Source organism: Strigops habroptila, chromosome Z, assembly GCF_004027225.2.
Source record: "Strigops habroptila isolate Jane chromosome Z, bStrHab1.2.pri, whole genome shotgun sequence".
NCBI classification, from domain to species: Eukaryota; Metazoa; Chordata; class Aves; order Psittaciformes; family Psittacidae; genus Strigops; species Strigops habroptila.
The window spans coordinates 65593556-65607461 of record NC_044302.2 but is presented as its reverse complement, the minus strand read 5'-3'; the positions used below and the strand labels follow the sequence as shown (position 1 = coordinate 65607461).

Here is a 13906-nt window from a genome sequence, read left to right as displayed (position 1 = left end):
AATGCTGACTTCACAGTCTTTACTGAAAGTGAAAAGTAAGTGATTTTTCCTGAGTTTTGGTTTCAGCTTCAGAGCTCGAGGCAGCCAGCCTAAACACAACTAATTAAAATCTCATCAGTCTGCATGGACTGCTCTCAACTGCAGTATAAATTATATTTCATCTATCTATACCAGAAATCTTATGCTGAAATATAAAAGGGTGACTGATAAATATTGGCTGATGAGTTAAGCTTCTCAGCAAGTCTCTTATCTTCAACAGCTTTCTAAAAACTTCAGTAACATCACACTATAACTGTGCAACAATATTATATGGCTCTCATCCAAGCAGTTCATCAAGTCTTACCCACAAAGTAACTTGTAAACCTTAGCTTTCATTGTGGCTTAGTCACCTAGTTTTATTGTGCCCTGCTGGCACTGCTATAATCCTCTTCCACCTTGAATCCCCTAAAACACTTTGCATTTGTGCATCTGCTTGTCCTTGCAGTCCAGTTTTGGAAATCAGGAACTTAAGTCAATAATATGATAGCTGGAGAAAGAGCACAGATAGGCATTGAATCTTTTCTTTGCTTTACAGATTTCTGTTAGAGCATCTTTTCAAAAATTTTGTAAGAAAATTTTACTTTTTCAGCAACTGAAGTGCATTATATTTACCTAATATGTTTTTTTGATTTTTAAGAAGACTATGTTAATTACAGTGTCTTATAATTCTTTTCCATTATATTGTTACCTCTCAGAGAAATCTACTATGGTAAAACGCAGCTTTGCAAAACCCCTTCTTTTGGGTTCCAAACAGAAGACTAAGTAATCTGCTTTTAGCACTCCTCCAAATGCATTTTGCCTTCCACCTCGTTTATGTCTAGAAAGAGGAATAACGAGGAATAAATGTGAAGAGAAGTTAACAAAGGTTGAGCAAATGAAAGAGAGTTTGAAAAAGGAAAGTAATTTTAAAAAGAGGAAGTACTTCATTTGTAGAGATCAATAGTAAAAACAGATCTTCAAATTACATAAGACAGAAGGTGAGCTTACATCAGTGTGGACTTCAGATATGTGTAAAAAAAAGTTAAAGTTTTACTTCAGCGAGGCTTTGAATTATATTTTATGTTGGTGCGGGATGTGTTTAGCAGTGACAATTAAAAGACAGCATTTTCTTTGGTTTACATATGTAATAGGTGGTTTTCTTCTTCCTCCATTCCAAGCAGTTTACAAGTATGATTATCTTGCCTATTTTCTGTCTGAAAAGCTGACAGGCAAATTCCCATCTTCCACTTCTTGCTGTGGTTTACAGCTTTTGTGATATTGTCAGCTACTTCCGTATGCTCTCAGGTAAGATTCCATGCTATAAAAATTTTCAGGATGACCCCCATGTACGCAGTTTAGAATCCCTGGCTAGATTCTTGTCTGAGTACACCACCATTTTAAAAGTAACATTATTTATTTTTGTGGGTAGCTCAGTTATTTTATGCTGTAGTTTCTCAGATGAACACCATCTCACCACAGTTATTGCAATGGAAGTTCCAGCTTTCCCCAGTTTCTCACTGACAGTGCCATACCTTCTCCCACTATAGGGAGTAACCTCTAGTTACACATTTCCTCTTTCTCTGATGAAGTGGCATCCAGTGATAAGAAAACACTTGGCTTATACACTTTAACCATCACATTTATTCTTAGGTGCTGTAAAAGAACAGTGCCTCTCCCTCCAGCCTCACATCTCAAAACATACTCCTCCTCCAGTAAATTCTCAGTCCCACACAAAAATCCTGTTACATGTTCAATTCCTGCAGCAGTAACCAGGCCATGAAGAGTGGGAAGAACCTGGTAGAAAGTGGAATCTTCTCCAAATTACAGAAACATGTCAGCACTAGTAATTATTATTAACAATAGAAGGAATGATAACAGTACTGCAGAGGATTATCCTTGATCCTATTGAAAAAGACTTGTGCTTGTTTGAACTGACTCCAAGCAGAGCCAGCATCTTTGTACTCTAACAGCAGTTAAAAAATAAACAATGGCTAAATTAATTTCTTGCAATTATTAAAAAATATGCAGTGGAGCCCAGCATCACAGAACTGGATTACAGCTGCAGAAAGCTGTGCTTGTGTGCCCTTGTGACTCCAGTTTCAGCTGACCACTATGAAGCTCTTGCTAGCAGGGAGCAAAAAGAAATGGTCAGCAAGGAGAGTTCTGTGACTGAAGTCTATTAGTTAGTTACCAAATCTTTGCCCCTCTCCCCCCCACCCTTTTTTTTTAGTACTTACCTCCACTAGCTTTTATGAACATTCTTCCATGGCATCCAGGCAAGTTGAGGAAACTCATTAAACTAATGGCTGGTACAGTGAAACTGGTTAGGCACAAAGTCCCCTTAGTCATTCCGAAGATACAGTTTGTTGTTTTTACACGTAAAACATTTTCAGATAGCAGTAGGGCTTCAGGGTTGACTTTGACCTCTTCCAGTTATGCAAACTGATTGTATATAGTTAATCCAGTTATTAACAAACAGATTATTTTGTCAACATCAATGAAGAAGAAGGAATTTATTAGATATTACATGATGTTACAAAGGCAGCTGAGTTCTGGGGATGGCATACAGGACGTCGCTCTCCCCTGACGCAAAACTTGTAAAGAGATGTTAACTAGGGACCTTCTTTCCCATTGATGTTACTTCTTTGACATCAGGTCATTCTGAGCAATTTGGACCCAATTCTGCAGGTCAGTTTCAAATAGAAGTAGAATGGGTGAAGTTTCGTGTTGTCACTTAATCTACAAAAATATTCTATTTAACTCTGAAGCACAGATGCCTCAGGATTCTGAGGTCATGCTAAAGCAGTTGGTTTTCTTCCAGCTTTCCTTTCTTTGAGGGAGGAAAGTGAGAAGGAAATTGCCTTTTCCTTGTTATTAGAAAGCATGAGAAGCTGTAATTTCTCCACAGATAATCCCCTGCTAATGAAAAGTCCAAGTATGCTTGTTCAGGTGATGAGTGGCTCTGGAAACATTGTCTGCTTCAGCTTCCACAGAACCATAAGGTGATAAATAATTATATTCCTAATCTCTCTGCTCTTTCTAGGAATGTGTTTAGAGTAAATGGGGAAAAAAAAAAACAAACTAGAGTGATCCAAAAAAGTCCTTTTAATTTCTTCACAGAATAGCTTTTGAGAGATACTTTCAAACTTTGTTATGGCCCAAAAGAGGAAGAGAGCCTGAGTCCCCCGTGTAATTTCTTGCCACGGATATCACATCAGCAAAAATGTATTGTTTCTAGCCCAGACAATTAAAATCACAAGGGATAGTACTTGTGAAGAAAAAGCTGGGTGAGAAAGAGCATCAATCAGATATTGCTTGACAAAGTCTTTGAATGAAAGGACTCGTGTCAACAAATCTGAACTATGTTTATGGCCCTGTTAGAGATTTTGCCAGTTCAACGGCCAAAGGTATCAATCTTAACCCACAACAAAGTTACTTATTAATCCAAATGCAAACCTGTACATTATAATATTTTATTACTTTCTTGATAACACGTCTGCAGCCAGCAACCTACAAATCTCTTTCTGATGTAGCAGTGACTGAAACAATTATGTGCACAAGTACATGGAAACTATAGAAAACCATCTGCGGGTCCTGAAGGAGCTGGCGAATGAAGTTGCTAAGCCACTGTCCACCATATTTGAAAAATCATGGCAGTCAGGTAAAGTTCCTGACACCTGAAAAAAGGGAAATATAACCCCCATTTTCTAGAAGGGGAAAATGGAAGACCCGGGAACCTACAGATGAGTCAATCTCACCTCTGTACCTGGCAGGATCATGAAGCAGATTCACCCGGAAACCATGCTAAGGCACATGAAAAACAATGAGGTGGTTGGTGACAGCCAACATGGCTTCACTAAGGGCAAATCCTGCCAGACCAACTTGGTGGCCTTCTGTGATGGGGCTACGGAACTGATGGACAGTCAACAGAGCAGCTGACGTCATCTACCTGGACTTGTGCAAAGCATCTGACACTGTCCTGCACAACATCTTGTCTCTAAACTGGAGAGACATCAATTTGATGGATGGACAGACACCAAGTGGATAAACAATTGGCTGGCTGGCTGCACACAGAGAGTTGTGGTCAACTGCTCAATGTCCAGCTGGAGACCAGTAATGAGTGGTGTCCCTCAGGGGTCAGTGTTGGGACCAACCCTGTTCAACACCTTTGTCAGCAACATGGACAGTGGGATTGAGTGCAAGTTTGCTGATGACACCAAGCTGTGTGGTTAGGTTAATACACTGGAGGGAAGGGATGCCATGCAGAGGGACCTTGACATGCTTGTGAGGTGGGCAAATGCCAACCTTATGAAGTTTAACGAAGCCAAGTGTAAGGTCCTACATCTGGGTCAGGGCAACCCCAGGCACAGCTACAGGTTGGGTGGAGAAGAGATTCAGAGAAGGAGAAGGACTGGGGGTGTTGGTTGATGAGAAACTGAACATGACCCGGCTTCAGTGTGCACTCACAGCCCAGAAAGCCAACCATATCCTGGGCTGCATCAAAAGGAGTGTGACCAGCAGGTTGAAGGAGGTGATCCTGCCTCTCTACTCTGCTCTCATGAGACCCCAGTTGGAGTACTGTGTACAGTTCTGGTGTCAACATAAAAAGGACATGGAGCTGCTGTAGCACGTCCAGAGGAGGGCCATGAGGATGATAAAGGGGCTTGAGCACCTCCCATATGAAGACAGGCTGAGAAAGTCGGGACTGTTCAGCCTGGAGAAGAGAAGTCTGTGTGGAGACCTCATAGCAGCCTTCCAGTATCTGAAGGGGGCCTATAAAGATGCTGGGGAGGGACTCTTCATCAGGGACTGTAGCAGTAGGGTAAGAGGTAATGAATTTAAACTTAAACAGGGGAAGTTCAGGTTAGATATAAAGAAGAAGTTCTCTACTGTGAGGGTGGTGAGGCACTGGAACAGGTTGCCCAAAGAAGAGGTAAATGCTCAATCCCTGGCAGTGTTCAAGGCCAGATTGGATAGAGTCTCGGATGACATGATCTAATGTGAGGCATCCCTGCCCATGGCAGGAGGGTTAGAACTACATGATTTTAAGGTCCTTTCCAACCCTAACTGTTCTATGATTCTATGATTCATTAACTAACCTCGAACTCCTTTTATTCCCTTCACCTTACAAAGGTAAGTAACATTAATAAAAGCAGCTATGGTTACAACCACAAATACAGTCATATGAGGATATCTGGTTATGATCCAAGTCAGTCCTGAAGTCAACTCATTCATGTATTTTTAGCTATTCCCTCTGCTGAAATAGTGTACTTGCTAATACATTACTACTCTCTCTCAACAAAATGTCACCAAATCACTACCACTGAAGATATTGCTCATACACAGAGTTCTTCAGCAGAGGTAAATGCAATTAGTCGCGAACAGCCTCTTCCCAGACAGTTTGCAAGTGAGGAGTTGCTTCCACAGGTATATCAATGACAATATTCTGAAAGTTGTACAACACAAACAGTGAAGTGCCCTAAAGTGCTTTCTGTATTAGATTGGCAATTGTGGGGCAGCTGTGAAGCAGTGTGTGGCTAGGCAACACAACTGATTTATAAATAGGAGACTGCTACCTTCCTGAACAAAATTAAGAGGCAACTGCTATAAACACCTATCACACCCCACTAATCTAGTTCCCCCAAAAAGCTATGGTGGCACTAAAAACCTTTATACAAATCTAGGAGCACAAAGGAAAAATTACATAAGCTACCTTACATGATAAATAGTGGGGTTTTTCTTGACTACTATTATTCTCTTGAAATTTGGCCTCCCTCTTTTCAGCCTAACACAGAGCTGAAAGGCTGTTGCGATAACTGCAGATTATCTAAAGATAAATCAGTTATTCTCTAGTTTTAATTAGAAAATGATGAGATAAAATTTAAAAAAATGATAACTGACAGGACACAATATCACAATCTACTGCCATTTATTGGAATCTGTCTGCCACCTTACGCATATTTATAGGCTAGGAAGACTGAATAAACATATGTATCAGAGGAGACAGTCAAGTACACACATTTCAATCAACTGGGAAATGGACCTGCCACGATCCCATGACCCAAAATAATACAGCTTTCGGAAACAACTGAAAAGAATGACATTTTTTATAAAAACTGTTTTCAAAATGGACAGTGAACTGCTAAAAAAACCCTTTAGCTACATCAACCCGATACTGTGATTAAACAGAAATGAAATAGACTTCTACTGTGTGAGGCGAGTTATTGCCTGAGAGGCATAGATCTTCAATAGCTCAGAAAGAGTAACGTGGAACAATTTTTGCATCAGAAGTCTGTGCTACAGTTCTTTCATAAAAATAAGAGGAATTTGGAAGTTATTAATTAGCATCTCACTAAAATACAAGAATTCAGAAAACTGAATAGCAAAGCTATTAGACTCTCTGACATGTTCATTTGATATATCCAAGAAGGACTTCTGACTGAGTTTACTAACAGCAACTGTTTACCATTACAAATTACCTACAATATTTTTTGTTTTTCAATGTATGCAACAATGAATTACAAGCCAGAATTAAAGTAATAAAAACTTGAAAAATATTTTTAAAGCTGTGGTAGGGCAATGTTGTTCACTTATTTGAAATACTAAACTAATGCTCTGAAAATAACGAAATACCTGAAAAGACAGTGTCTACTTATAGGAAAATTATCTTACATATTGTTGTCAGAAAGGCATATTCTCCTCCCTATCTGAAGCAATTCAATATCTATGAAGTCATAAAACCTTCTGAATGTCTTACTGGCAGCAACATGTATTGAGAAAACATGTAGGGATTTAGAACTACATCAACAGGAGGGTTGCAAAATAGAGCAACTCTTTTATCAGCCAAAATGGAGACATGTCAGCTAGAGTTAACTTCCAACTAAATACAACTTCTAACTGGTGAATGAAAAACTGGACATGACTCGGCAGTGTGCGCTCACAGCCCGGAAAGCCAGCCATATGCTGGGCTGCATGAAAAGGAGTGTGACAAGCAGGTCAAGGGAAGACGTTCTGTTCTGGTAAGACTCAATAGAGGGAAGACATGGACCTGTTGGAGATGGTCCAGAGGAGCACCACAGAAATGACCAGAGGGATGGAACACTCTCCTGTGAGGAAAGGCTGAGAGAGTTGGTGTTGTTCAGTCTGGAGAAGAAAGGGCTCTGAGAAGATCCTACTGTGCCTTTCCAGTACTTGAAGGGAGCTTATAAGAAAGGTGGGGACAGACATTTTTAGCAGGGCCTACTGCAATAGGACAAGGGGTATTTAACTAACAGAGGGTAGATTCAGACTAGATGTAAGGAAGAATTTTTTTATCATGAGGGTGATGAAACACTGGAAAAGGTTGCCCTGAGAGGTGCTAGATGCCCCATCCCTGGAAACGTTCAAGGTGGGGTCGGACAGGTCTCTGAGCAACATGACCTAGCTGAAGATGTCCGTGCTTGTTGCAGGGGTTTGGACTATATGACCTTTTAAGGTCCCTTCTAATCCAAACAATTTTATGATTCTATGATTTGCATCTAGGCAAAATAAGGATATTTTTAAAAACACTGTGAATACAAAAGTTTCACACCAGGCTTTAACTGTGACTATCAAAAAAAAAAAAATTTTGCTCAGAAAACATGCAACTCAGACAGGGAACAGCACAAACAACACACTTCAACAATGCAACTGTTCATTACTAAAAAGAATGTAATTATAACACTGAACAGTTCGTTTCTGATGTTGGAGATAGTGAATTTGAAAACATATTGAAAACATATTCACATTTCATATGTTGAAAACAAGTGATTTCACTGCTCTCACAGACTGTACCTAAGTTCCTTCCATTCTCAATGCTGAAAGTTTATCATAGAATCATAGTTAGGGCTGGAAAGGACCTTAAGGTCATCTAGTTCCAACTCCCCCCCTAATAACTAATTCCCAAGACATCTTGCAATAGGAAGCATTCATGAATGAATGCATCAATAATTGTTTCCTCAAAGAAATGCTTTATAGTACTTGTTAAGAGTTTACAAACAGTCTCAGTTACACAAAAAAAACCCCAGATTTGCTTTTTTCTGCCCCTTTTCAAAATAACACAGCAGACAACTAAACACTAGCATGAAACAGAGCCAATGACCCTGCTGTATGTACTTACCATGTACCACATGCTTGGCCACTTGGGATCATTGAAATAAGTGGATTGGGTACCACCAGGTTTATAATCCCTCTTTATCCTTCTTTTAACCACCTGCTGTTGTATCCACTCCACCTGCCAACCATGAAAACATATGGAAAGTGTTAGGGTTCCACGGAGATTATCATGAAATGTGTGAAATCTTGGGAAGTTTCCCATTACCAGAGTCCAAGGCATCTTTCATGTTAAAGAGTTCACTTTGGCAGTGGGAATGCACAGCTCACCTTGGCATACTGTTCACTAAGGAATACATCCAATTTACTTAAATGTTACAAATATCCCTGAACAACTACTTAAATCCCCTGCTTAGAAGCACTTCATTCCCCGTCATCTTTTGAAAGCAATTATGTTATTATTTTTCATTATTAGACTAGTGCTTCTTTTGAATTTGTAAAACCAGTTGCTTTTACAAAATATGACAGTATATTACTATAAGAAATTAATTAAATTTCTGACACAGTGGTGGTTTTTTTGTTTCAGTTTCTTTTTTTTTTTTTAACATCTGCTCCTGAAAACAAAAACATTCAGAAGAATATTCAAACATTTTTCTTAACCAATATCTAAACCACCTTCACCACCTGGAGTAAAAAAACCCAAAATTAAAATGTATTTTTAGCAAAGTGACTCTGTCAAGATTCTCTCATCCAGGAACACCTGGAACTTTATTTTATACCAAGTACTTCCCTGGAAGAAATAGCTGGGTACTGAGCAACAAACAGGTCAAATTTAAACAACAACAACAACAAAAAGAGAGCTTGAAATGGAAAAAGACATATAAGTGTAAAAAATATAATTCTGAAAGTTATATTCTCGTCTGTCTGACACTTCTTCAAAGATTCATGACACACCCAGAAAGGATGACACCAAAAGTGACATCAACCTTAAAGCAGACAGGACATTGCAGTTACTCCTGCATTAGCTATTCTAAATGGGAGCTAGTTTCCATAAATGTAAATAATACAAACTATCCACAGAGAAACCCAAGTTATATTTACACACATCTAGCTTCCTGACAGCTCATATTTCTCCTGAATTGTTTCATGGGATATAACTATAAAAATTCAATTCACCTCTCTCCAAGCAAGACAGCCACTTCCTACTAGCAGCCAACTCTACACCTTTTATTTGTGCTGTTTATGAATATCTATGTATGCACACAAACATACAAATACATAAAAGAAGTTTACTTTCAACTCACGTACAGAAATTTTGCTTGAGATCTATACCATGCCTACCTCTACCATACCACTCTGGCCTCTACTTCTTGGTAAAGATAAAAATACAGGAAGACATGCTGAACGCAGCATGAGAGGATTCTTACGACATTCCTTATAGAGGTTGGCAAGGCTTCATAGTTCTATTTATAAAGAAGAAATGAATTTTTCCCCTTCCCAAGAATTAACTTCAGGGTCAAGATCAGAGACCCAGGGCATCTAATTTGGCATTAGGGACTGTTGTGCCTCAAGGCTCCTATAAGAACTACCAATAATAGAATAATTGTGAGAAGTTTTTGAAAAACGCCATTCTTTTGTAAATGGGAGCCAGAGGAGTGTAAAATATTCAAGGAGCCTGTGCAAAACACAAGTTTAAGCAGAACAACCTAATACCATATCTATATGGATAAATGAAAGAGATTTTCTTCACAGGACAAATTGCAAAACTGTTTACTAATCACTGTGAAAACATGTTGTCTCCACCTATTTAGTGCCTATTCAGCTGCAAATATCTGCTGACCACTAAAAAGATTGAAACATAAAGGCAGCACAGTACTTGTGGAGACTGATACATGTATACATTGATGCCTTAAAAAACATCCAATTAATTCTTTTTCTCTGTTTCCTTTATTCCAGACAACTGTATCAATACTACTTATCAGACAGTTTAGTCCAAGCAATCGTAAACACTGTGTCACTGCACAATAACAGTTTATTTGAACAATAATTTGACACAGAAGGATTTTGTATATATGTGGGTATTTATGTTCATGCATATATTTGTACAAAAGCTTGTCCCAGCTGAGTTAATCTATAAGCCTGTAGTACAGTAGGTGGTTAGATTTAAGTCAGGTATGGATAATTTTTTATATTTTTTTTATCTTATCTAATGCATTTGTGACTGTACTTTAGATTATGTACATGTTGCAAGGCCTGCCCCTCTTACATGCTGGATGTTCTCCATAATTCCTATTTCTTCAGCTTCTAGCAAAGTTAGGGAAAACTTATGAAACAGTAATTTTGCAGAAGAGCTGTACAGCTTGCATGATCAGACCCAAAGCCAGAAAAAGAAACATAACTTCTTGTCTTCCCATAAGACCCAATGACAATTTTATGTATGCATAAAATTACTATAATTAAGGTAGCCATTTGATTTTATACAAATACAGAGGAGGATAAACAGCATGTCTGCCTGAGTATGCATATAGCTTTCTAATGCAGATAGCTCTCTAATGATGTTCCATCTCTAATGATGGAACAGAACAGAACAGAACAGAATAATTTCAGTTGGAAGGGACCTACAACAATCACCTAGTCCAACTGCCTGACCACACTAGGGCTCACAAAAAGTTAAAGCCTATTATTGAGGGCACTGTCCAAATACCTCTTAAAACACTGACAGGCTTGGGGCATCAACCACCTCTGTAGGAAGCCTGTTCCAGTGTTTGACCTCCCTCTCAGTAAAGAAATGTTTCCCAATGTCCAGTCTGAACTTTCCATGGTGGTTTGAGCCATTCCCACACATCCTGTTGCTGAAGAGATGGGCACCCTCCTCTCCGCTTCCCCTCCTCAGGAAGCTGCAGAGAGCAATGAGCTCGCCCCTCTGCCTCCTTTTCTCCAAAACAGACAAAGCTGGTGTAAAATACTAGGACTCACTTTGAGCACTACAGATATCCACATGAGTGAAAGGAGGAAGTCAAAATGACCATTTGCCACCAGTGACTGTGCATTGGGAAGAGGGAGACAGTGCAGAATGCTCGACAGAGTAACCTAAATCATCACAACATGCGTAATCACCATCCTGATTATAGCCTTGTCTGGAAGATTTTTATCAAACACCTTATGTTAAGATCTGCTTACTAAATGTTTTTATTTTGAAGATGTACTGATACAGCCATCTAGAATATAATCAAAAACATCATACGAAGACAATTTTGTCATCTGAGAAGTCAGTGCATAAAATCTGATTTACAGAAAATACCATTGCTTTATAAAAAGAACAACTTATTCCACTGAACTATAAGGTTTGGAGTTTTTCTCTAGTAAGTGAACAGAAAAACTTGCCAGTTTAAGTTAAATTGTACAATGACTGAGTTATATTAATGAACACAAGGTCAAGACTCAGCAGTTATTTTAGTATTCTGTCATATATTTCCTTTGAATACTTTATGGGTACTCATCCACACATCACTGTCAAATGCCTCGTGTATCTTGGATTTGTTTGATTCTGTATCTTAAGAGCTCATTTGTATAAAAATATTTTCTTTTTAAAAGTGTCCACACTTTCTAAAGCTTTTCCTTTCTAAGGAAAATCTCTGGAGTAATTGATTATACAGATTCCCATTTCTTGCCAAAAAGAGACTCTATGCAAACAATGAGGTGCATTTTAACATTTCCATAAAGTCACACTTACTGAGGGAGAACAGTGAACATTTTCCCATTGACTTCAGCTTCAAAAGTTCCATTTCCTGAATGTCTAGAAATCAAAGCCAAGCCAGATGGGAGACCAAAATATTTTTTAAAAATCACCATTTCCAGTCTCCTCACTTCAGCACTCACAGGGTTGTTCTGTGCATGATGCAGCTCTTCTTCACAGACCAGCATGGAACAGTGCTATGGCATAAAAGCTGCTCTGAGCTAATTCAAGCCTACCACTCTTTTATTCTGTTTAAGTGCTAAAAAATTATAATGAAATGTTATCTCTGTGTGGAGCAAAACCACTTTCTACCATTTTCACTCTCATTGATTCAACAGAATTCTCAGGAAAGGAGCCCCATGTCAGTATGCTGCAGTAAGACCTCTTCCAGTATAATAAACTGGGGGGGGGGGGGGGGGGGGGCAAAAAAAGAAAGAGTTTGAAAAATGAAAAAAAAAATAACATTCTGAAGAAAATAATCCACCAATTCATCAAAGCAGTGTGATTTTTAACATACAAACACTAGAAACCCTTGTGGAAGAGTACTTCTTAATATATACCATGAGAGAATCTGCTTGAATAAATATTTTCAAATTGATTAAAAATATGTCAAGTCCAGCACATGAAAATGCCATTACTATAAAGCAGAAATTACAGACAAGCTGAAGGTATAATCCTCTCCATTTTGAGGAAACCAAGCATGGGGAAAAAACCCACCCTAACTCTGAAATAGGTTAGACATTTCATACCAGAATCTAGGATTTTTATGCTGCAGAATTAAACATGAAGGTGTGGGTCTTCAGTCTGTGAAGAAGAGTTGCTGAAGTTGCCACTCCCAAATATAATCATAGCTTTTATCCCTTGTACTGCCATCGTTCACCTCAATCTGTCCTACGCCTGTAAGAGGAAATTAGAAATTCCTGCTCAGATAACAAGAAAGCAGGTGCCACAGGAACACTGTAGATTAAAGAGAAAGAGAGAGCAAAAACTCAGGGAATGTGGAAAGTACTGCCATGCAGTGAATCTGTATGGAGCCAGGATGGATCAGCAAAAAGGGCAATGCTCATCTCGTGGAAAGCTGGCACTAAACAGCACTGCAGCACTCGTACCTGGAGTTTGTCTACAGAGAAATTGCTCTGGTTGAGCATCCTCCCTCCATGTGTGAAGGGTCCACACTGCATCTGGTACACTTCATTCTTCACTTGCTAAAGACTCTCAACACACACACACATGAATAGACCTGGCTGGAAAAGGACAGGAGTGAGGCTGTCACTCTCAAAGACAGAACATGAGACTCTGCCTGGCCCAGAACAGGCCATAGGAGAAAACTCTGTTCTTACAGTTCCTACTCTAGAGGGAAGGGATGCCATCACACGGACCTGGACAGGTTTGAGAGGTGGGCCTGTGCAAACCTTATGAAAATCAACAAGGCCAAGTACAAGGTCCTGCACACGGGTCAGGGCAATCCCAAACATGGATGCAGGCTGGGAGATGAGTGGATTGAGAGCAGCCTGGCAGAGAAGGACTTCGGGATGCTGGTGGATGCAAAAATGAGTATGATCCGGCGGTGTACACTTGCAGCCCAGAAAGCCAACCATATCCTGGGTTGCATCAAAGGAAGCGTGACCAGCAGGTCGAGGGAGGTAGATTCTCCCCCTCTATTCTGCTCTCATGAGACCCCACCTGCAGTACTGCATCCAGCTCTGGGACCCCCAACACAAGAGGGACATGGAGCTGCTCGAGTCTAGAAGAGGGCCATGAAGATGATCAGAGGGCTGGAGCAACTCTCCTACAGGGACAGGCTGAGAGAGTCAGGGTTGTTTAGCCTAGGGAAGAAAAGGCTCTAGGGAGTCCACATAGCAGCCTTCCAGTACTTAAAGAGGGCCTACAGGAGAGATGAGGAGGAATTCTGTCACGGTTTAACCTCAGCTGGCAACTAAGTACCATGCTCCCTCTTGCTCACTCCTTTCTGCTCTACCCAGGGGCATGATGAGATGAATGAGAAAAAAGGCAAAATGGGTGGGTTGAGATAAGAACAGTTTAATACTCAAACTAAAAATATTGTTATTATTGATAATAACA

The 13906-nt window shown here is 39.6% G+C and overlaps 1 protein-coding gene across 2 annotated transcripts in view; it reads right to left on the bottom strand.

The window, feature by feature from the left end:
• PCSK5 (proprotein convertase subtilisin/kexin type 5) overlaps nt 1-13906 on the bottom strand; it is a 253347-nt gene that overhangs the window by 193892 nt on the left and 45549 nt on the right. For both annotated transcript variants that reach the window (XM_030469899.1, XM_030469898.1), the window contains exon 3: nt 8156-8269. In XM_030469899.1, coding sequence (XP_030325759.1) covers nt 8156-8269 — 114 coding nt within the window. The remainder of the gene's footprint in view (nt 1-8155; nt 8270-13906) is intronic.